This window comes from Castor canadensis, chromosome 13 (assembly GCF_047511655.1).
Source record: "Castor canadensis chromosome 13, mCasCan1.hap1v2, whole genome shotgun sequence".
NCBI classification, from domain to species: Eukaryota; Metazoa; Chordata; class Mammalia; order Rodentia; family Castoridae; genus Castor; species Castor canadensis.
Genome location: NC_133398.1, coordinates 36,155,085 through 36,176,982, shown reverse-complemented (window position 1 = coordinate 36,176,982; position 21,898 = coordinate 36,155,085). Strand labels below are relative to the sequence as shown.

Below are 21,898 nucleotides of genomic sequence, written 5' to 3'. Positions count from 1 at the left end.
TTCTTATTATAATCCAGAAGTAGGGACAACAGAGGGACTGGTATGGGGTGAGTATAGAATCAAGGAGGATCAACCTTATGGCCTAAGCAATTGAGAAGACAGAATTTTCCAGAGACTGAGACATGCGCAGGTTTCATGCAGGGTGGGGGAAGATAGGTAGTTTGCTTTTTGGCTAAGTTTGGAATTCAGGGGAGGAGTCTAGACTAGATTTATAGATATGGCAGTATGCAGCCCTTAACACTGAGAAACCAGACAAGATCATTTAGTGTGGAATCTGCACTGTAGATAAGAGGTCTGAGGACTGACACATGGGGCACTACAACTTGCAGAAGATGGAGATGTATATAAATCAGCAAAAGCAGCTGAGTTGTAAGAAGAAAAGTAAAAAAGTGTAGGGTTAAGAAAGGCCCAGGAGGTAGATGCAATGGTGAGTAGTGTGTTAAATGTTACTGATAGTGAAGTGACCATGAAGTAGCAAAAGAGTAAAATATCCAGGTGATCTCTCTGCTATAATGTTTATAACACTGTCTAGTGCCTGGACCTTACAAATAGAGATATGTTTAGTTCAAGCAAAAAAGGGGAAAGAGAAAAACAAGTTCAAATTTCTGTACTTGTCCATTCCAAATGTAGGCTCAAGTTTGCCATAAACTACTGAACACACTAATTGTAATGCTAACTTGTTTCAAAGAAGAACTACAAAGTGTAATGATGAAACAGTTTTCAAAACACATTGCACTGCCAGCAGTAAGAACATTAACCTAATTTAGTACCAAAATTTCTAATAACTGATATTCCAGAACTTGACTGTCAGGAACTAACATTCTCTCTCTACTTGTCCCCACTTTGAGTTTACAAAACTTCAATTTGCTATGTGTTTCACATCATATATCCAAACTATATATACACGCATTTCAGAACTGTGTATTCCAAGTGTCGAACATTCCCAGTGGAGATGGCCTGAGTTTTAAAAAGCTAGCCACAAGAATTGAATCATCACATTTTATTCTAGTCTGAACGTAAACTGGAATCCAGGGCAGCCATAACATTTTTCTCCAAGAAAAGCACCTACAGACAGGGTACAATAAATGATCACAAAAAGTCCCCTAAGCCTAGCCATCTGAAACTTTCAGAGTCAAAAATTTCCCAATTAAAAGACCCGGTAGATTGCCCCTGAGCAAAGCCCAACATCAATAACCTCTATCCATTCAGGTCCCTTATTTTTAAATATGATGAGACTACCAAGGATAACCAGATACTCAAGCATCTAACATGAAAGAAAAATCAACAAGAGAAAATGCAGATTAAACAGACTATGGAGGAAAGAGAAAACATCAAAAGTTGTATCATTCTACAAAGACAGAGGAGGGAAAATAGAAGAAATCATCAATAAATTTCTGAGAACTAAAGGAGGTAAGTTTCAAGCTTAAATAGGTTTACCAAGTGCCCAGCACAGTGAATTGAGATAAATACCCAAAAGTATGCCATTGTGTAATGAAAGAAAACTATGGACAAAAGATCTTTGTTTCCCAGAGAGAAAAAAAAAATCAGGTCCCATTAAAAGATCAAGAATGGTCTCAGATTTCTCACCAGCAACACTGAAAGCTAGAGGCAATGGTGCAATGCCTTAAAATCATGAAGGGTAAAGATTTCCAACTTAAAACTCTACATTCAGCAAACTATCAATCAAATGTTTTGAATTAAAAAAAAAAAACCAAAAAAACCAACAACAAAACCCCCAACATTTTCAGACCAGTAAGTTCTTAAAAATATTTGCCTCCTATGTCACCTCTGCCAGCACTGGAGTGGAGAAAGGGATCCATCAAAACAAGGGACTATACCAACAAGAGATAGGATAACAGCAAAAGATCCAATATGGACAAGGAAAAGGAATTCCCACTAGGAAGGTGAAGGGAGTTCCCACTTTCTGCCATACAACAGGCAGGCAGAAAAGGCTCAGTACAGACTGGACCAAGTCAGAAGGCTCCAGAAAAGACTTCTTCAGAAAGATGAAACTGAAAATGTATGCAATTTAGGTAAATAACAAGAGGTTTAGTTAACTTGTTGGAAAGGTCATAGAAAAACCATGAAGATATGTAGAAAAAGAAAAAGCCAAACAGTATTTAGAGTCCTAATGATGTTGGTGTATTCAAAATCACACTACACTGGAAGGAAGAGATTAACAAGAAATGTGTGAGTGACAGACATAAAGAACGAAAAGAAACCTAAATTCTGATAAGACATTGAGAAGCCAGTGGGCAATGTCCAAAACAGAAATAAAATGAAATAACACCACCATCATGTCATTAAGAGACACAATCAGCTAAAACAAGGTGACTGTAGCTGCCTCAGGGGAGAGGGATTACCCCCTTCTGCCAACAAACCTAGAGTACTACTTGATTTAGAAACAGTTTTTCCTTTGATGGTGTCACATGTTCTCAGCTTTAATAGTAATGCTGCCTTTCAGGACAACTCTTAGCAATTAAACAGAATGCCACCTTACTAGGATTAACAAATTCTCAAGTTCATAACAAGAAGAACTCAACTTAATGTAGCCTATAATAATCACAATATTATAACAGTTTCACCAGTGATTGTTGATTTTCAGCAAAATGTGAGAAAAGAAAAATAAAAACCCCAATTTTTTAAATTGGTATGTTTATTAAAAAATATAGACTGGTCCTGTGCTTAAATGTTACTGTGGTCATCTGCTGACTTCCATAAAATATAACTAAGTGTAAGCCAACTCTTCACAAATACACTCTGGACAGAAGCAAAAAACACAAACAGAAATGACTGACAAGACAGTGCCATTTCAGAAATTACTCCCTTGTAATTAACACTTGCTAGAAAGTGGACTTTGACATTATTTACAATTATACCAACAGTCATGGAGGCTGAATATCACAGGCATGAGGGCACACTAGGACCATAAGATGTCTTTTCATACTTCCCAAATAGTTGTATATTTTAACTACAAAGGTCTGTTACCACAGCCCAACTTGTTCTTAACAAGTAGAATTTTTATGTCCATTCAATCAAAGAGTCTCTTACACCTTTCTGGGTCTATTCATTTGCAGACACGAGGAGAAACTGTAGCCAGGTTCTTCATATCATCATGCATTCACATGTGATACCCAGTCTTCATATGCTGTCCAGTTTCTTTAAGATAAACGGAGCTGAAAGAAAAACAAACCTCAAATTACCTTTCAGTTCTATTAGTCCCCAGGCTACATTACAGAATTTTAAGACTAGGGAATAAATCTTACAGGTTCATTAATTTTGAAAGCAACTCCAAATGGTGGTTAAACCTGTGCCTCTACAGTACAGCAAAATGGACTCATTGACATTCAAAGCAAGTCTTTCTAGTGCCATTCAATTATGACACTGACAAAATTTATCATCACCCTATTTACAAGCTTCCCTCCAAATAGTGTGTGTAGTGTGTGTCTCCCCCTACCCCCACCTAGGGCCATAAAGAGTAACTCTGCTTTCAAATGACAACTCTTTACTTTGGGGATTTATTTATTTTGTAGTGCTAGGGACTGGACCTGGGGCCTTGTGCACGCCAGGCAAGCGTTTTACCACCGAAGTACATCTCCAGCCCTGGGGATTTATTTCATTTATTTGTGGTATTGGGGATTGAACTCAGAGCCTTGCACTTACTAGGCAAGTGATCTACCAATTCTGTTATAGGATGTTTTAGGCCCCAGGCCCCATATCCTGGGTTTCATAGATCAGGTCTGGCCACTCACCCCAACAGGATAATGAATTGGGGGCAAGGGGAGAGGCAGCTATAATTACTGAATAATCCCAGTCACAGGTATGTTCCAGTGGTCAGAGGTGGTGGTAGGTGGTCTGGCAAGCTCATTTTCTCAGGATTGGCCAGGTGGGGACTTGTTACAATAAGACTTACTGCTGTCTGGCAGGTAGTCTTTGACTCCTGTCCTTTCTGGATTCCAAGATGGCTGCAAAGTGACTACAGGAGATAATGGCTCAGAGCAAAGGACAAAGATACAAAATGGAGAGTGGGATACCTTTTTCAGAAGAGTCTTCCTCTTGCCTAGGGCTGGCCTCAAACTGAGATCCTCCTATCTCTACCTCCTGACTAGTTGGGATTACAGGGGTACCACCATGCTCCACTTGTTTTTAAGATAGGATTTTGCCAACTTTCTGTCCAGGCTGGTCTAGAACTGTAATCCTCCTGTCTCTGCCTTCCAAGCAGCTGGGATTACAGGTACCACCACTCCTGGCCTGGGGATTTATTTTAAGTGTAAAAGGAACAAAAGCAGTCAGATGCTGGTGGCTCACATCTATAATAATAGCTACTTGGGAAGCTGTGACCAGGAGGATCATAGTTTAAGGCCAGTATGGGCAAACAGTTTGTGAGACCCCCATCTCCAAAATAACCAGAGAAAAATGGACTGGAATTGTGGCTCAAGTGGTAGAACGCCTGCTTTGCAAGCATGAAGCTGTAAGTTCCCAGTCATACCCAAAACAAACAAACATGCCTATAATCCTAGCTACTCAGGAGACAGAGATCAGGAGGATTGTGGTTCAAAGTCAGTCGGGGCAAATAGTCCTCAAGACCCTATTTCAACCCCTTCACAAAAAAGGGCTGGTAGAGTGGCTCAAGGTATACCTCAGGAAAAAAAAAAAAGGAACAAAAGTCTAAAGGAAACAAATTGGTTATTTTTCATCTTTAAAAACTCCTTTCAAAGAGGCAGAAGGCTGGGGTAAAGTAGGGAAGCAGAAGATCTGCAACACCAGTTCTCTCATTAGCTATCTATCGTTTATGCCCGCCAGATCACATTTGAGGGTCTCAAAGAACTGTATACACAGAAATGTCTAGAAAACTGTGGTCATGTAGATCTAAAGAAGTGACATTACTGTCCCATGTAAAAGGGCTGTGGCCAACAAAAGCTGCCAGAATGACCTTCTTTCTCTATACAAATAATAGAAAAACATTCATTAATATTAAGCTGACTGAGATCTGAAAAGAAACTGACAAAGTTAACAGTACCATCCAATCCTTTCTACTAATTTTTTGGTTATTATTATTATTTTTTTGAGGGTACTAGGGTTTGAACTTAGGGCAGGCCTCGCTTGCTAGGCAGGCTCTATACCACTTGAGCCACACCCCAATCCACTTTTCTATTAATTCTTAATCAGGGGAAGAAAAAACATCAAATGACAAATGGATAAACAAAATGTAGCATATTCATACAAGGGATCCTTAGTCAAATGTAAAAAGCAATGTTCCGACATATACTACAACATGGATGAACCTTGAAAACATCACACTGAGTGAAATAAGCCAGACACAAAAGGCCATATATTGGCCAGAGGTGGTGGCTCATACCTGTAATCCTAGCCACTCTGGAGACAAAGAATAGGAGGGCTGTGGTTCGAAGCCAGCACCTAGGCAAACAGTTCATGGGAGACCCTATCTTGAAAATACCCAACACAAAACAGGGCTGGCGGAGTGGTAGAGCACTTGCCTAACAAGCGTGAGGCCTGAGTTCAAACCTCAGTATTGCCAAAGATGGGGCGGGGGAAGCCATGTATTGTATCATTCCATTTAAATGAGATATGCAGAATAGGCAAATCCTAGGCAAAAGACTAGTGGTTGCCAAGGATTGGAGAAAAGGGCAAATGAGATGGCAACTAATGGGCATGGTGTTTCTTTAGGGAGAAAATGTTGTAAAGCTGTGGTGACAACTGCACCCCTCTGACTATGCTAAAGCCACTGAACTGCACACTTTAATTATCTCAATAAAAAAAAAAACCAATTCCTATCAGATGCACGACCCCCAGGCATAGTGGGTCATGTCTATAATCCCAGATATGTGGGAGGATTGTGGCTTAGGGCCAGTTCTGGCCCCCCAAAAAGCTAGGGGGCCCTCTCTGCTCCCACCCCCTGCCATGTCAGGGGTACTCCTTTCTCATTTTCTATTCCTCCCTGCTTTGCTAAATAAATCTTTGCTAATCTTCCAACAACAAAAAAAGAAAAAGGTAGCAAGACCCTGTGGCAAAACCAAACTTGGAATAGGGTCATGCACTTGTGGTCCCAACTACCCAGGAGATGGATGTAGGAGGTCCCAGGGGTAAAAATCCTGGAGACTCTATCTGAGAAATAAACTAAAGGGAAAAGTTCAAGTGTTAGAGTGCCTGCCTAGCGATCAGGAGCCCCTGAGCTCAAACTCTGCACCACCACCAAAAAAAAAGTTAAGTGTAGGAGATAAGTAAAACAGAGTAGTTAAGAAGCTGTTGAATGAGCAGAAGGATTGGGATGTTTCTGTCCTCCAAGGCTCCCTCTCCTGGGGAAGCAGAGCAATACAGAGTGAGGGAAACCTCAGGTCTTCTACAGTCACGACCTTGGTATGGCCTTCAGTTATTTGAATCATCCCCAGAGGGTACTGTACTGAGTGAGACGGGCAAGTCACTTCTGAGACATACAGCAAAATTACAGAACTGATGTATAAAGCTGCTTCCAGCTCTTACACTCAGTCTGTAACCCTGCTATGTCCCCTTTAAAATCGAGCTCTCATTTGCAAAAACAACACAAAGAATCTTAAGCCGTGATTCCTTTCAAGGGGTCACTGTCAAGACCAAGTAATGAAAGTAACTTTCTGCCAACTGTAAAGTCAAATATCTCAGGTATTCTCATTAATCCCACAGATTCATATTGTTTTCGTCCCATTCCTTAAAAAAGAAGCAATTATTTACTTCGCAACCTATATATGTAAACAGAAAGAAAGCAAATCCTTAAGGATTTTAAGGGTCCGCACGGAAGGAAGGGAGCCTGGTGGAAAGAGCTAGGGATTCTAGGTCAAGTTCATTCACTCAGTTGATGAATGACCTTGGGTCAGACATCTCCCTACATTGAGACTATTTATAGGTCTGAAAAATGAGGGTACTGCTCTGGGAATAACCCTTGAAGCTCCTTAAACCCAAACGCTCTTAAGGCTGGGCTGGCCAGGGTGACCAGCCACGCCATGCGCACCGGGCCACCACGTGCACTTGGGAACCTTGGGACCCTGGCGGGCAGATCCGCCAGCACGCATGCTGCCGCGCCCTCCACGCGCACGTCCCGCTCCGCTCAGCTGCTCAAGGCCCCGCGATGATCTGTGCAGCTACAGGTGGACAGGTGGCGGCGAGGTAGCCTCACGGTCACAGCCCGGAGGACACTCACTGACTCGCAGCAGGGCCACGTAGATGAGGAAGTTCCGAATGGAGGAGATCACATCCTCGCGCATCTTCCGCTTCATCTCCTCCGGGTCCAGCTTCGGCGCGAGACCCTCGATCCGGAACATTGCGGCCCTGCCTCACCAGCTTCCAAGCCGCTGCGCTCCGTCCTTTCCTTCTCAGCGGCTACTGTTCCCCACTTCCCGTTCCCTCCCCTTCATTTCCGCGCGCGGTGACGGAAGCCTACGAGGGACATCCTCATCCAGACAAGAGTGGCTCTGAAGAAGGGCGGCCTGAAGGGGGCGCTCGCAATCTTGGCCAGGGAGCCTCTGATGCCTCCAGGCATTTTCCTTTACACCCTCTGTCTTGATCTGGGAGGAGCACGCTGCAGAGTTGTTTTACATAGGGGGCTGTGCACATAAGTACCATCAAAAATAATAGTAGCGTTTATTGAGTGCTCAGTACAGTCCTCTGTGAATTACATGTTATAATCTTTATTTCCTGCTTAATAAAATTGAAGCACAGAGATCTTTAAAACACGTTGCCCAAATGTGCTTTAAAATACCTCAGGCAGGGAGGAAAAGTGTTGCAGAAGATAGATGAAATGTTACCAAATTTTGAAAACGACTTAAGCTAGTGGTTGCTATACTGTTTCATTTACTTATTTATTTTTTGGTGCCGGGGATTGAACCCAGGGCCTGGAACATTCTAGGAAAGTGTTGTACTGCTGAGCCTCATCCCTAGTGTGGTGAAACCTGCCCAAGATCACGCAACCAGAAGTAGATGGCAGGACAAGGCTTTATACCTAGTTAGACCTGGAGTTTTTGGCTTTTTTTTTTTTTTTTAACATTTTCCATATTATTTCTGTATTCCCATTATAGAAGTTAATTAATCCCTACAAATTTTAATATAAGCATTACAGCATGTGTAAGTCAAGTTCAAATCTGATCATCATCTTACAGAGTGAGGAGAGGAAGGCTCAGAAGCCAAGTGCACTGTCTGCAATCATTCTGTTGGTGATATGCAGGAGTAGGGTTCTAATACAGATAATTATAAGGTCAAGTTGACTTCTCTTTTCCTTGCACCCTCCTGCTCCACTGACAGTCTTTAACAGTTAGTATCTGCACAGATGGACATCCTATGAGGCAATCGGGTCACAGAATCATGTGATCTGATTATTGCAGTATCATCAAAATATTGTTAATAGGTTGCTGCTCCAAGTTCTGAATACCAAATAGCCATATATAATTCTCAGTCTAGATGACTGAGTTGCTAATATAATTCCATACCAGAATGTTTCTGGCAGCAATGAATTTTGGGTAAATAAGAACAATAATTTGCTATGAAAGCAACCAACAACTGTAAGCATTGCCACCCATTTTCCTGATTGACAGAGTGTAAGACACTGGGGTGAGAAAAAGAACTCATCTGCTTACTCAAGCTTTGGTAACCTCTTGTATCTATAATTCATGCAACAGAATAGCAGAGGCAGCTCTGGAGTGGGAGGGACTGACTCCCAGGGAATAGCTTCCAGCTAACCCTTTGTGTGTGCTTAGAAAATCTACACTGATGCTGGAAACCAGCAGGGGCCATGGAAAGAACCTAAATAGGACGAGTGCAGACAGACCCTAGATGTGACAATGCTGCTCAATCTGCATGACAAGGGACAAGTCTTTTGACCCTGCAAATTCACTTCTTTAGTTGTAAATGGAGGGCGTATTATCAGATGCTCTTGAGAGACCCTTCCAGTTCTAACAGTCTATGTATTTTGAATTCTAATTGTGTCATTTAGGATATAATGGCTTGGAGGGTGTAAATATCAAAATATCATCACTTGTGGGCAGATGTGCATTTTCCTTGGTAGGAAGAATGGAACAGAAAGGAAGATTTCAGCCCTCTGAATAGTGAGGCAAAACAGGTTGGAAGGAATAGGTTCTTGTAATATGATGCTAATAACTTAGACCCCCTGATGCTGACCTAGTTTAGATAAACAATTCACATATGGAACCACCATATTTATTTCTTTACTGAGATTTTTGTAATTTACCTGGCTTTACAGAGAACCAAAGAAGGGAGAAATTAGTCAAAAATCATGGCTTTTGAGGCAAAACAGAGTAGGTTTTTAACATTTGAATTTTATTTATCCTATGCCAAATGAAAGAGGCACCTGCTTATCTGGTAAGTGATGTGGCAAATGGCTGGCTTGTTAAAAAGCAACATTCTTCTTCCTTTTTTTCTTTCTTTTTTCTTTTCTTTTTTTTTTTTTTTTGGCAGTCCTGGCGTTCGAACTCATGACTTTCTTGTAACAATTCCTTAGAAAGGTCTGGTGCTTCCTGCCTTGAGTGACAGGAAGATAGTGGATAGAAATACAGAGCAGCTATGTTTTATTGCTTTTGGATTCTCAGTCTTCCCTTTGCATGGCTCCTCTAGTTGAAATGGAGGAAACTCATTAGAAGAGGTTAGATGACTTTTTTGGGGGGTGTTGTTTAAAAGTGCTTATTTACTTATTTGGCATATTGGTGGTGGTATTGTCAAACTACTGTGGGTTTAGGTGAGAAAACATTCTTCAGGAAATCAACACTGGATGACAGTGGTTTTCATCTTAGACTCCTCATTGGGACGATGAGAGCTTTGGGTCTAATCTTTAAAGTTATCTATAACTCTTAGGCTGGGGCTGCAGTTCAGTGGTAGAGCACCTGCTCAGCATGTGCAAGGACTTGGATTTGACCTATAGCATCACACACACACACACACACACACACACACACACACAAAATTCAAGTCACCTGTAACTCTAAGAAGGTGTAATTCTGTGCTCAGTTTCTGTTCTTTCTGCATAACCTTGAACAGAAGGCTAAGAGCAAAGAATTTACTGTGATTTGCCATGAAAAGCAAAATTAAAAAAGTATTCACACACAATTTAATATTGGTATTTGTATTATTTGTCTGATCACAGAGGAAATAGCAGCTGATGTCATAGCCTGTCTTGTTTTTCATTTAGATCCCAGGAGGAATTTTGGAGCCATTTCCTTTGCCTCAATTTCCCAGACAGTACTGTACACTAGCATTCAGAGTGTACAACCTACCCATAAGAGAATTAAGTGCTTTAATTTCCATCATGGGGAAGGAATTTGTATTTGCAAGGTCAGAGATTTATTGATGATTCATCACTGGGGAATAAATCCAATATAATACTACAGGAACCTTGTGTTTTCTAATTTATAGGGAACTATAGATTTTGATATTCAGCAATTCAATCCTTCCACTTAACATGGGGAAACTGAGGCTCAGAGGGAAGCTAGTTGCCAACAGAGTGACTTGGAACTAGGGTTGGTCTCACAGCTTGGCAGTTTCTCCCATCATGCCTTGCTGCTTTCGATACTTTAATTGTGAATACGATTACTGACAATTCTCCCCTCAGCTATAAGGATGGGAAAAGGAAGTGCTGTTCACACCCAAATTGGGAGAGACAGGACCAGGGGTGGCTGCCCTTCTTTCCACACCCGTCACCAGAAATTAATCAGGATAGTGATTAGCCCTCACCTCTCCTTCCTCATTCCTTTAGGACAAGAGCATGGTCTGGAATTCCCAAAATGAATTTGACTTTGAAATCTACTCAGGAACCAAAAATGAATGAAACCAAAGTTCTGTTACAGAAAGGACACTTGGAGTCTGAATGAGGGCTGCCTTGTGGTAGATGCTAACCAGAGTCCTTACCTAGTAAATAGGGTAATTTACTTCCAGAAATTACTGCCCAGCAAGAGACATCTTCAGGAAAGGGGCCTTTTGAACCTTAAAGGATGAATAGAATTTTGATAACCTTTGCCTTACTGATATTTACTTACTATAATGCCCTGTTCTTTGTTATAATTTTTAGGTCTTTATTGTCTGGATGACTTATGAATATATGATCTCTTTCCAGGTAAGTTTTAAGCACTTTGAATACAAGGAACATACCATTGTTCATTCTTGAATCCTACAACCAATACTTGAGGACAAGTATTTATTCATAAAAAAAAATTCACCAAATTCCCTATGAGTAAATGAGTGAATGAATTTCATATCTATTTTTAAAAATTTAAAAACCAGTGGCTGTGAATATATTAGATTGAAAGGAAATTGTCCTCCAAAGAAATTTACCCCAAATTCTAAAATAATCTTCTTATATAATTAACTTATTTCTCATTGCTTTGGCACAACTTGTTTTTGTTTGGTGCAATAAAATTTATCTTTCTAAATAATTTTAACATCTCATCAGCAAAATTAAAGAATGACCATTAAATTTTATTTGCTTTCATTTATTTACAGCACTATAATTATACAAAATCCATATCATGTTTTTTCACAAAAAGTACATATTTGTTATAATAATATTCAGAAAATACAAAACTAATAAAGAAACAAAACAATCCTCCATTATCACACAACCATTATGGACAAATTGGTGGTAATACTGTCAGAATTTCTACCAGTATCCATTGTCCATACCCTGCCCCTGACATTTCTCAATGACAGATACAAGTATTCATTCATTGTCCCATGTTACAATTGAATTGCTATACATTGTACACACTGTGAATGAAGAAACATGCCAGTTATTCAATTATATAATATTTAGACTTCATTTGAGGAGAATAAAAACCAGGCCTAAATATATGAAATCGTATGTTAATCATTTTCTTCAGAAGATCTCTGCAAGTCTTAGTTCTAGAAGGGCCTAGAAGACCCTCTGAGTCTTCTCTGCTGCTTTGCCACCAACTCCAGTCCCCCTGCTTCTGAAGGAGCATCTCCAGTTCAGGCAGCTCACTGCTCTCCTGGGCAGTTCTGTCCATGTTTGGAATGGCAGCTCTCCCCCTCTCCATAACATGTGTTCTCTGACCCCAGTTGTGTCCTGCAGAGCATCAAATGCAAATTGGGTCATTTTTCCTCCTGATTCTGTAAAGGCAGCTTGGGTCCTCCTTGATACTTGTTTTCTCCAAGCTAAAAATAATTTTTGTAAAATTCTTATGCAATTCTATATTTTTTGCTTACATACAACCTTAGCTTTTCTTTTTTTCTTTGTGTGTGTGTGTGTGTGTGTGTGTGTGTGTGTGTGTGTATCCAACATAGGAACATAGGACCATGGGCATAGTGGGCAAGTGCTCTACTACTGAGCTACATCCCAGCTCCAACCTTAGCTTTTTTAGTTAACAATAATGGGGTTGATTTATTATGAACTATCTGGTCACATCCCCCACATATGTGTACAGGCACACACACAGATCCCCAACGGTCTTCTTCTTCTTCTTCTTCTTCTTCTTCTTCTTCTTCTTCTTCTTCTTCTTCTTCTTCTTCTTCTTCTTCCTCCTCATCCTCCTCCTCCTCCTCCTTCTTCTGTTTGAACTCAGGGCTTTGCACTTGCTAAGCAGGTGCTCTATGGCTGGAGTCACACCTCCAGCCCATGACCTCTATTCTATACTGAGAGATTGTTTCTATGGGTATCAATTTCTTCCCTCAGTCCCCTCCCCTTGGTGGATGAACTCCCTGGCTTCAGTTCTTGACTTCATCCCTATGAATTGAAGAACAGAGCCAAGAAGTATTCAGGAAAGGGAGGGTTCCTGCAGCACAGACGCATGGGCTTTGAAGTGAACGATAGGTTTCAACTCCAGCTCCTCTATGAAGTTGTTTTGAGAACTTGTGCCAGATGCTTTTTAAATTTTTTATCTGTAACAGAAAAATATAATATCTATTTCAAAGTGTTGTTGAGAGGGCTAGAAAAATGTCTTTAAAGTGCTTGGCTTATGGAAGGCATTTATTAAGTGATTGCTACTAATAAGAAATAATTGTTCATTAGAAAAGTTATGGCTTAGTCATACTCTAGATTGAATGAGTACTTTTTCTTTCTTCAACAGCATTACCATTTGTCAGTCCCATTTAAGTTATCTATGGTCTCTGATTCTATTTAATCTTTAAAAAAGAATGGCAGATACCCATAGTCCTCCTCATCCTCCCTTTCTATTCAGAATGAATAGAATTGGACTTCTGGCCCAATTCTTGCCCATTCTCTGAAACTTCCTCCTTTGAGGGAAGTCCTTACTGCCAAATGCAAGGAACTCCTGAGTGTCTGAGCCCCCCTGTAGAATTTGACACTGCTGGCCACACAATGCTTTTCTCTTTCTCCTCTTAGCATCAAGGATACCACATTCTCTGGTTTTCCTTCTACCTTTCCAAATGCTCCAGGGCCTCCTTCCACACCTCTTCCTTGAGTCATCTTTTAAATAGCATTTTTTTTCGGCACTGACATTTGAACTCAGGACCCTGCATTTACTAGGCAGGCACTCTATCACTTGAGCCACAATTCCATCCCTTTTTGCTTTAGGTATTTTTTGGATAGGTGTAGTGTTCAAGCCCAGGTTGACTTGAGTCATATTATGTACTCATGTGTGAAAAAGGAAAAATGAGACGTGTTGAAGCTATTCCAGGAATGGGGGGATAGAGGATGATGATGGAGGGGTGAATTCGACTATGATATATTGTAAGAACTTTTGCAAATGTCACAATGTACCCCCCAGTACAACAATAATATGATAATAAAACAAATCCTTCTGTTTATGCTTCCCAACCAGCTGGGATGACAAATGTATACCATGCTCAGCTTTTTATTGGTTCAGATGGGGCCTCTTGAACTTTTTCCCTGATTGCTTTTGAATCTCCATCCTCCCAACTTGAGCCTCTTGAGTAAGTAGGATTACAGGTGTGAGCCACTGCACCTGGCTTAAATGGCAGCATTCTTTTAGGTTCTTTCCTGGATCCTCTTACCTTCTATACTCTTGTGCAGTCTGGGGTGGCTTCGATTGCCATCTTTAGGCAATATGTGATTTTGCACATAAGTCTGTAGCTCATTTCTCTCCAAAATCACAGACCTGTATTTCTAACCAATATCTTTTCTTTTTTTGGCAGTACTGGGATTTGAACTCAGGGCCTCACACTTGCTAGATTGGTATCCTATCACTTGAGCTACCCTGCCAGCCATCTTGTTGTGTTGGGTGTTTTCGAGATAGGGTCTCACAAACTATTTGCTCAGGTTGGCTCAAACTTTGATCCTCCTAATTCTGCCTCCCAAGTAGCTAGGATTACAGATGTGAGCCACCAGTGCCAGGCTTTTAGCCAACATCTTGATTTCATTTTCTCCTTAGATGGTCCATGATTACCTCACACTTCATCTGTTCAAGGTGGAAATAATCATCTTCCCCTCTGTCTTAACCTATTTGGAGCTGCTATAACAGAATACTTGACACTACACAATTTTAAAAGAACACAAACAAGTTTATTTGCCCACAGTGCTGGAGGCTGGGAAGTCCAAGATCAAGGCACCAGCATGTAATGTGGTAGGGGCCTTCTTTCTGCATCCTCACATTGTAGAAGGGTGGGAGGGCAGGACAGCCCATTCCTGAAAGTCCTTCTTATAATGCCATTCATCCATTCATGATGGAAAAGCCATTATGGCCTAAACACCTGCCATGAGTCCCCATCTCCCCACACTGTTGCATTATGAAATAAGTTTTCAGCCAGGCACCTGTGGCTGACACCTGTAATCCTAGCTACTTGGGAGACAGAGATCAGGAGGATTGTGGTTTGAGGACAGCCCAGGCAAATAGTTTGAGAGACTCTATCTCGAAAATACCCAAAACACAAAAGGGCTGGTGGAGTGGCTCAAGTGGTAGAGCATCCACCTAGCAAGTGTGAGGCCCTAAATTTAAACCCCAGTATCACCACTCCCCAAAAAAGAAAGAAAGAAAGAAATCAGAGAGATCTCTAATAAATAATCTAATTGTGCATCTCAAGTTCATAGCAAAACAAGAAAAAACAAGCCCTGAAGAAACTAAGAATGGAAGGAATGTACCTCAGCATAACAAATGCTGTGTGTGATAAACCTATAGCTAATATCAAACTAAACAGGAAAAACTGAAACCATTTCCTCTAAAGTCAGGAATGAGCATGGGCGTGCCCGCTCTCCCCATTCTTATTCTATATAATGGTAGACTTCTTAGCCAGAGAAATAAGGAAAGAGAAAGGAGTAAAAGGCATACAAATAGAAAAGGAAGAAGTCAAATTATCCCTATTTATAGATGATATGGTCCTATACTTAAAAGACCCTAAAGACTCCACCAAAAAACTCTCTGATAAACACTGGCGTGAAAATAGCAGGATACAAAAAAGGAGTTAAATTTTCAACACATGAATTTTGGGGGATGCATCACCCTCTTAATCAACCTTAACTCCTATGCCCTGTAACCTATCACTAGTGTAGCACATCACTATCCATTCCCTGCAGTTTTTAAAGCCAGAAATCAGGGAGTCAATGTGACCCCCTCCCCCTTAGCTATCTAACTAACCTCTAACTTCTGTTAGTTCTTTAAAATCTCTCCAAAAGGCATTATATTCTTTCTCATCCCCTCTGCTATGACTTTTTTTCAGGCCATCCAACAATTGGTCTTCTTTCTTCTGTTTTATTTCTGCTAGTGCATTTTATACCCTGGAATCTGAGTGGTATTTCTAAATAAAATTTTTGTAATTTCAGTATCCCATATAAAATACTTTAATCATTTTTTCATTGCTCTCAAGAAAATGCACAAATGCTTCGGTCCTGTTCAGAGGTTTTTTATTGCTCTGATCCCCATCTTCCTCCCCGGCATCATCCCTTGCTACTTCTTTTCCTCAGCCTGGTGCATCTTCTTTACCCTTCCTCCATTTTTCTCTTTTTTCTCATCCAGTCTCTCACTACCATCACTACCATCACCACATTCTGAACTACTGGCTGTTCCCTGAACTCAGCAAAATCTTCACTTTGGGCCTTTGTACATGCTTCCTTATTGATTAAAATTCCTTTTCCCAGTTCTTCATCTGGATTACTCCTATTGTCATTAAGAAATCATCTTAGATGTTAAAAGTTTAATAGTAGTAATAGCCCACTGTGACCTCAATTGTAGCAATTGCGCTTTGTAATATAAGATGCTCATGCTAGAGCCAAGTGTGGTGATGCATGCCTATAATCCCAGCTACTTGGGAGGCAAAGATAGGAGGGTTTAGGTCTATGGCCAGCCTGGGCAAAGTTATCATAGGAAACCTAACTGAAAAGCAAACTAAATGCAAAAGAACCGGAGTGGGGGGGTGTAGCTCAAGTGGTAGAACACTTACCTAGGAAGTTTGAGCCATGAATTCAATCCCCAGTATGCAAAATAAAATAAATAAATAAATAAGATGTTCATACTCAGGATACTTGGGTGAAGGGCATATGGGAGTCTCTGTACTATCTTTGCAACTTTGCTATAGATCTTAAATAGTTGTAAATAAAAAAGATCTTTTTGAAAAAGCCTCTGCTATTTCTCCTGTACTGCTTTAGCTGTTGCTTCTATGTGTCCATTACACCTGTGCCTACTCCTGTCCAAGTGCCAAAGCACCAAACATAACACCTTGTCATTGTCTATGTGTTTATGTCCTACACTCAATAAGGATAGGAATCATGTCTGCTCATTTTTGTATCCCTGAAGTACCTAGAAAGACTTCTAGTGGTCTTCTTAAAGAAATGTTTACTGTTAGGTAAGTTTTTATTGTGGACAGTAACAAAGCTTTTGTTGTAGGGAAAAAGAACTTTGATGCTTCGGAGGTTATAAGCGACTTGCCAGCATTGCAGACTTGCAGACATACAGTGAGGGATACACTTGAACCTTGCATGCATCCTGACACACTGTGTTTCCAAGAGAGCCACACTACACTCATTCCTCTGCAGGTAAAGAGCCGCAGGCCAGCAGAGCTGGGTTAGTTCATTCTAGATGAGCCTTGCAGTTTGCTGGCACATCTCAGAAGGGTGTGGACTGTGTGTCAACTGTATGAAAGCCAAGTGGGGCAGAGAGCAAAAGAACCGGTTGGAAGAATGACACCACAGGGAGATGAATCTCCAGTTTGGCAATTCTAGTCCCAGCTCTTGAATTAATGAGCTGTGTGACCTTGGTCAAGTGTCTACCTCTTTGTAGGCTCCAGAGTCCATGTTTGTAAAATGAAAGGTTCAAATGGCTGGTCATTAACGTTCCTTCCAGGACTGATGCTTGGTGGCTAGTGTGAGGACTGTGAACATCCGTGGAAGGAAGCAGGTAAGTGGATTAGGAGCATGTGGCAACTTCAGTTCAGCTGAAGTCTTCTGTAAAAAGAAATCAAACGAGGACAGAGATTCATTCATGTCATCTTGGAAGTAGAGAGCTCTGGGGGACAATAGCTCACTCACCTTAGTGTCATAAAGATCTAACTCAAGTCTATCAGAAGGAAGCCTTTCCAAGGATTGGAGTAGAGGAGGTGATTGGCAGAGCAGTGGTAATTTTCTCTTACTAAAATGACCACATTTGGGGAAAACTTTTTATGATTATTAGCTGAGAGTTTTGATCATTTGTTTTATATTGAAATTATTTATTTAAGTATTGCCATCAACATTGGCTGGGACCAATAAGATAGCAGCACAGTGTTACTGAATTGAACTGAAGTCATGAGTTGAGATTGTTTGGAGTTTAAGGTGATGAACTTACCATGTTGTGGAAATTTATTTATTTATTTAAAAACTATGAGGCCTATTATTGTTTATTGACTTATTATTTGAAGGGTCAGAGATGGAAGTCAGGGCCTTGCCCATGCTAGGCAAATGATCTACCACTGAGCCACATCCACAGTTGCAAGTTATAGATATTTAGAATTGCCTTAGCCCTGCTTTTTTTTTTTTAAATTCAGTTTATTTTGAAATTTACTTGTCTTAATTGATTGATAGAGGCCTTGATAAGTATGTTAAAGATAAAGTATATTTTTGCCTAATTAAATCAATATGTCAAAACCAATCATTACCAGTTCAGAAAGCTCTAGTACCTGGTAAAGAATTTAGGATGAGTAGAGAAGAAAGATGATTGTCAACAATTCTGGGAAAATTCTTTCTGTTCACTCTTACTGGTATCAGAATTTCTGAGAGGCAAGTAGAAACGTCCATCTTTGTCCTTGACAGAACTGGAAATCTGCAGGTATAACATTTGCTCAAGTACACAGGCTTCTGGTTCAGGGTGACTTCTCTCAAATCTTGTTCTTCTGTGTTGACCAAGTTTTTTCCTCTGTAGAAAAATAGTTATGTGGTAATTCACTTGGAGTCAGAGAAGGTAGATAACCGCCTAACCTCTTGAAGGTTTTGGATTTGAATTCTAGTGGATAAGACATCATCCAGATGTTAGTGTGGGAATGTGTCCTTGGAGGACCAGCATTGAGGTGGGCCAGGAGCAAGGAAAAGACACTTCTGAGAAATGAACCAGGGAGAATGAAGGGAAATGGGTTAAATTTAAAGCCTCAGGAAGAGGAGCCAAAACACAAAGATAGTACTGGTTAGCATTACTGAGTGTTACTCTGTGCCAGACATAGTTCTAAATCATTGAATATAATTCTCACGTCAACACTCGATGTCAGCTGCCTTATGTCCATTTTACAAAATGGAAAACTCAGGTGGTAAGTGGTAAGTTGGCGCAGCTGGGATACAGACCCAGGCAGTTCAGCTGCAGAGTTGTTGCGATTAATCACCATGTCTTGGTGCATTTATAGCCTTTCAAGTTTGAATATGACTCTAATTCTGTGTCTGCAGCACCTAAGGCTGGAAAGGTAATGAGTTTTGTTGCATGTTTCTAAACAGAATGGAACCCGGAAGACAGCCTATACACAAACCTGGTACCTGGAATCTGGGGGAGGCTCTGTTTGTCTCAGTACTGTGCTTGGAAGACATAGAATATTAATCAGTGCCCAAGGGCTGGCAGCAGAAGCCCAGTCCAAGCAGCTGATGGAGAACTATGGGCAGGATTCACACTGAGAGGGAAGGAAAACTGTGGGCACCCAGGACCCAGAGCCAAGAGATGTGAGGCAATGGCCTGACCATTCTATGGCACACTCTGAGAACTCACTCTACACCAACCCTATGCGGCATTGGCCACTGCAGAGATAGGATTAGGTCGGGCCTATCCTGTGACCTAGAGGAGCCATGCTAGTATGAGAAACACTGCCTACTACACAGCAGACAGGACTAATTCAATTGTCACTCTTAGTAGGATATTAAGCATTCAGTTTGCTGCTCACTCACTGAAAGCAGGATGGTTGTATAACCTCCAGACTCCTGAGTGAACTTTCTGGAGCAAGAATGTCAGAACTAAAGCTGCAGCAAGGCTGGGTAGATAGAATAGCTAGAGAGATTGTTGGATGAGAGAAGGGGGAGGAAAGAAAGAAATGTGCTCTTGTGTTCATGAATACTAGGATCTATTTGTCCCCATAGAAGAGGGCATTTGCTTAATGGAATTTTGTTTTGGGTTGGGACTCATGAGCAATGAAGAAATTTTGGTAGGCTAGGGACTTATTTGGTGATGTCAGATTTGCCTGGATCACCCAGTTTATGTTTATTGAATTGGTGACATTATAATATTGCCTCGTTTTAGTCTCCAAAGTATTCTAGTTTGGATAATAAACTTTATGTTCGTGCTGCCCATGAAAAAACAAACAAACAAAAACAAAAACACCTGCATTTTTCTGGCCAACTTGCATTGAAAAGTTTAAAGCTCTTACCCAACATGAGTGCTTCTTGCTAACCTTTTCTACAGTCACCACCATGCCTGCATACAAATGAAACGCTTTCCTTTTCTCTCCCAGCTTGGCTGGAAACATATAAAACTAAAATTTACTGAAAAGTTAATAAAACAGTTACAGGGCACAAATTCACAAAGTTCTTTTCACAAATCAACTTTATAGGCTCAGTTTATAAAAGTTATCAGTTCTTAGCTATTTCAGGGGCCTCCGCCTGGAGTTCTGGAGAACTCCAGTACTGGAGTGGGATGTCAGGGAACCACAGATGTAAGAGAACCTTCAAATCCCTCCCACACATGTCCTGCTGGGTTATGGGATACCAAGGTGTACTTCATTCCCAACTCCGGAGAGTCACATGGAGCTATTTTTTGAAGCATAGTGACCGTGAATGTAGAAACCACTAGAAACTTACAAAAGAACCAGGGGGAAGGAATGAAATGGGTGCTTCATGAAATTTAATTGAGCAATGACCTCCTCATTAGCGGTGATCAGTTCAGTTTATGTAAACCTCCTGTTTAAAGATGGAAGCTAGCAAGGATTTGGGGAAAGAGCACTCCTCTGCATTGTTGTTCCTCTTCTGTCTCTGTCCCCTCACTGATACATCTACCTGTGTCTGTGTTCTGCTGCTGTAGCTAAATCCATCAAACAGGGGCTGTGATTGTATGTGACCTCTGTAACTGATTGTTACACAAGCATTTTTGAACTGTTTGGACCAGTTCAACATCTTTTTTCCTTTGGATGCAGATGGAGATTAGGGGGATTTGTTAATAAACACTTATTGAGCACTAGGCCTATCATAGATATTGAAAAGAATTACAGGATCAGGGATTTATAAACCTAAATTCAAAGAGATGTAAAAATAATGAGAAACCCCATTTTTAGGTTTTGATGTCAGGCACTCATTGCTTCAAAGATCTAGAAATGTGTCATAAAACCATACCAGCTTTCGTTTCTATTTTCCTAACATAAAACAGCCAGAGATCGCTGGATAAATTAATAGGAGATAGCAAGGACATGCTTCTTCCAAGATAGTTCTTCTTAAAAGCTTGCTATTTCAGGAAGACCCAGGTTGTGGCTTTTGTGAATCAAATTTAAAGGGACCCAGATAAACTTGTGGCCCTTGATAACATCTATAGCTATTGAGGTTTAGACAGGACATTCAGGTTCCCATGCTTGGTTCCATTTAAATCTCTAGTGTCAGAAAGCCACAGGAGTGTGTTGGGGCTGTTTCCCCAGAGGGTCCGTTTCCCCTGATAACCTGCCTCACTCTTCATGTCAAACCCTCCTTAAAACAATAAGCTGAGTGAGTGGCTCAAGTGTAGAGCAACTGCCTGGCAAGCACAAGGCTCTGAGTTCAAACCCCAGTACCTAAAAAAGAAGAAGAAGAAGAAGAAGAAGAAGAAGAAGCAAGAACCATGTAAAGGGGTGGGAGTGAAGCTTAGTGGTAGTGTTTGCTTAGCAAGTGTGAAGCCCTTGGTCTGATTCCCAGCACTGCTAAAACAACAACGACAAAACATGGAAGAATTTCTAGGTCAATGAAGTTACAAGCTGATTATTTAAGAAACTTAATATAACCTCCCTTATAAAGACTGTAGCATGCATGCAAAACTCTTCAAAATTTTAAAGTCTGATGGGCTAAAACTCAATTACAAAGACATAGCCATGACTCAAGCTTTTGTTTTCTTTTGCAAATCATTCCTGGGAACTGATAACAGAAACAACTTATTAATCTTGAAGGCAATTACACTTATAACTTTAGAAATACTGAGTATTTAAATTTTAATAACAAGGGTAGCTAACATGTATTCCAGATATCTTGGGCAGGCTCTGCTGCACTGAGAGTTTTACATGCATTGTCATGATTAATCTTCCCAATAATTATTACGATGTAGGTATTATTATGTTATTATCATAATTTTACAGATGTACATTATTCAAGCCTTGCTGAATTTTTGACCAAACATTCAACTGTTTATTCAACATCTCTGTTTGGATGTTTAGTGGGTATCTCAAGTTTAAAATATCCAAAAGTTGGCTGTTAACATTTCCTGTTTCATTCTCTTACCTCTATCAAACCTGACCGCTAGTC

At 40.6% G+C, this 21,898-nt stretch overlaps 2 protein-coding genes across 5 annotated transcripts in view; one reads left to right on the top strand and one right to left on the bottom strand.

Annotated features, from left to right (window-relative positions):
* Window positions 1–2,637: 2,637 nt before the first annotated feature.
* Tomm5 (translocase of outer mitochondrial membrane 5) lies at window positions 2,638–7,398 on the bottom strand. Its single transcript, XM_020158186.2, has 2 exons — window positions 7,193–7,398; window positions 2,638–3,176 (listed from the first exon to the last, which is right to left on the bottom strand). Exons 1-2 carry the CDS (start codon window positions 7,311–7,313, stop codon window positions 3,142–3,144), a joined length of 156 nt encoding a protein of 51 aa, XP_020013775.1. The 5' UTR covers window positions 7,314–7,398; the 3' UTR covers window positions 2,638–3,141.
* A 9,690-nt stretch (window positions 7,399–17,088) lies between these two features.
* Window positions 17,089–21,898, top strand: part of Frmpd1 (FERM and PDZ domain containing 1) — a 161,969-nt gene continuing 157,159 nt past the window's right edge. For 3 of the 4 annotated variants that reach the window (XM_074051424.1, XM_074051422.1, XM_074051423.1), the window contains exon 1: window positions 17,089–17,315. The gene's annotated coding sequence lies outside the window, so the exon portion shown is untranslated. The remainder of the gene's footprint in view (window positions 17,316–21,898) is intronic. The other variant, XM_074051429.1, reaches the window with a different exon arrangement.

Bases quoted from the DNA above. Each gene is read 5' to 3' on its own strand.
- Tomm5 (XM_020158186.2), bottom strand. From the start codon at position 7,313: ATGTTCCGGATCGAGGGTCTCGCGCCGAAGCTGGACCCGGAGGAGATG. The intron at 3,177-7,192 runs GTGAGTGTCCTC...TTTTTCTTTCAG, and splicing joins CGTGGCCCTGCTGCGAGTCA to CTCCGTTTATCTTAAAGAAA.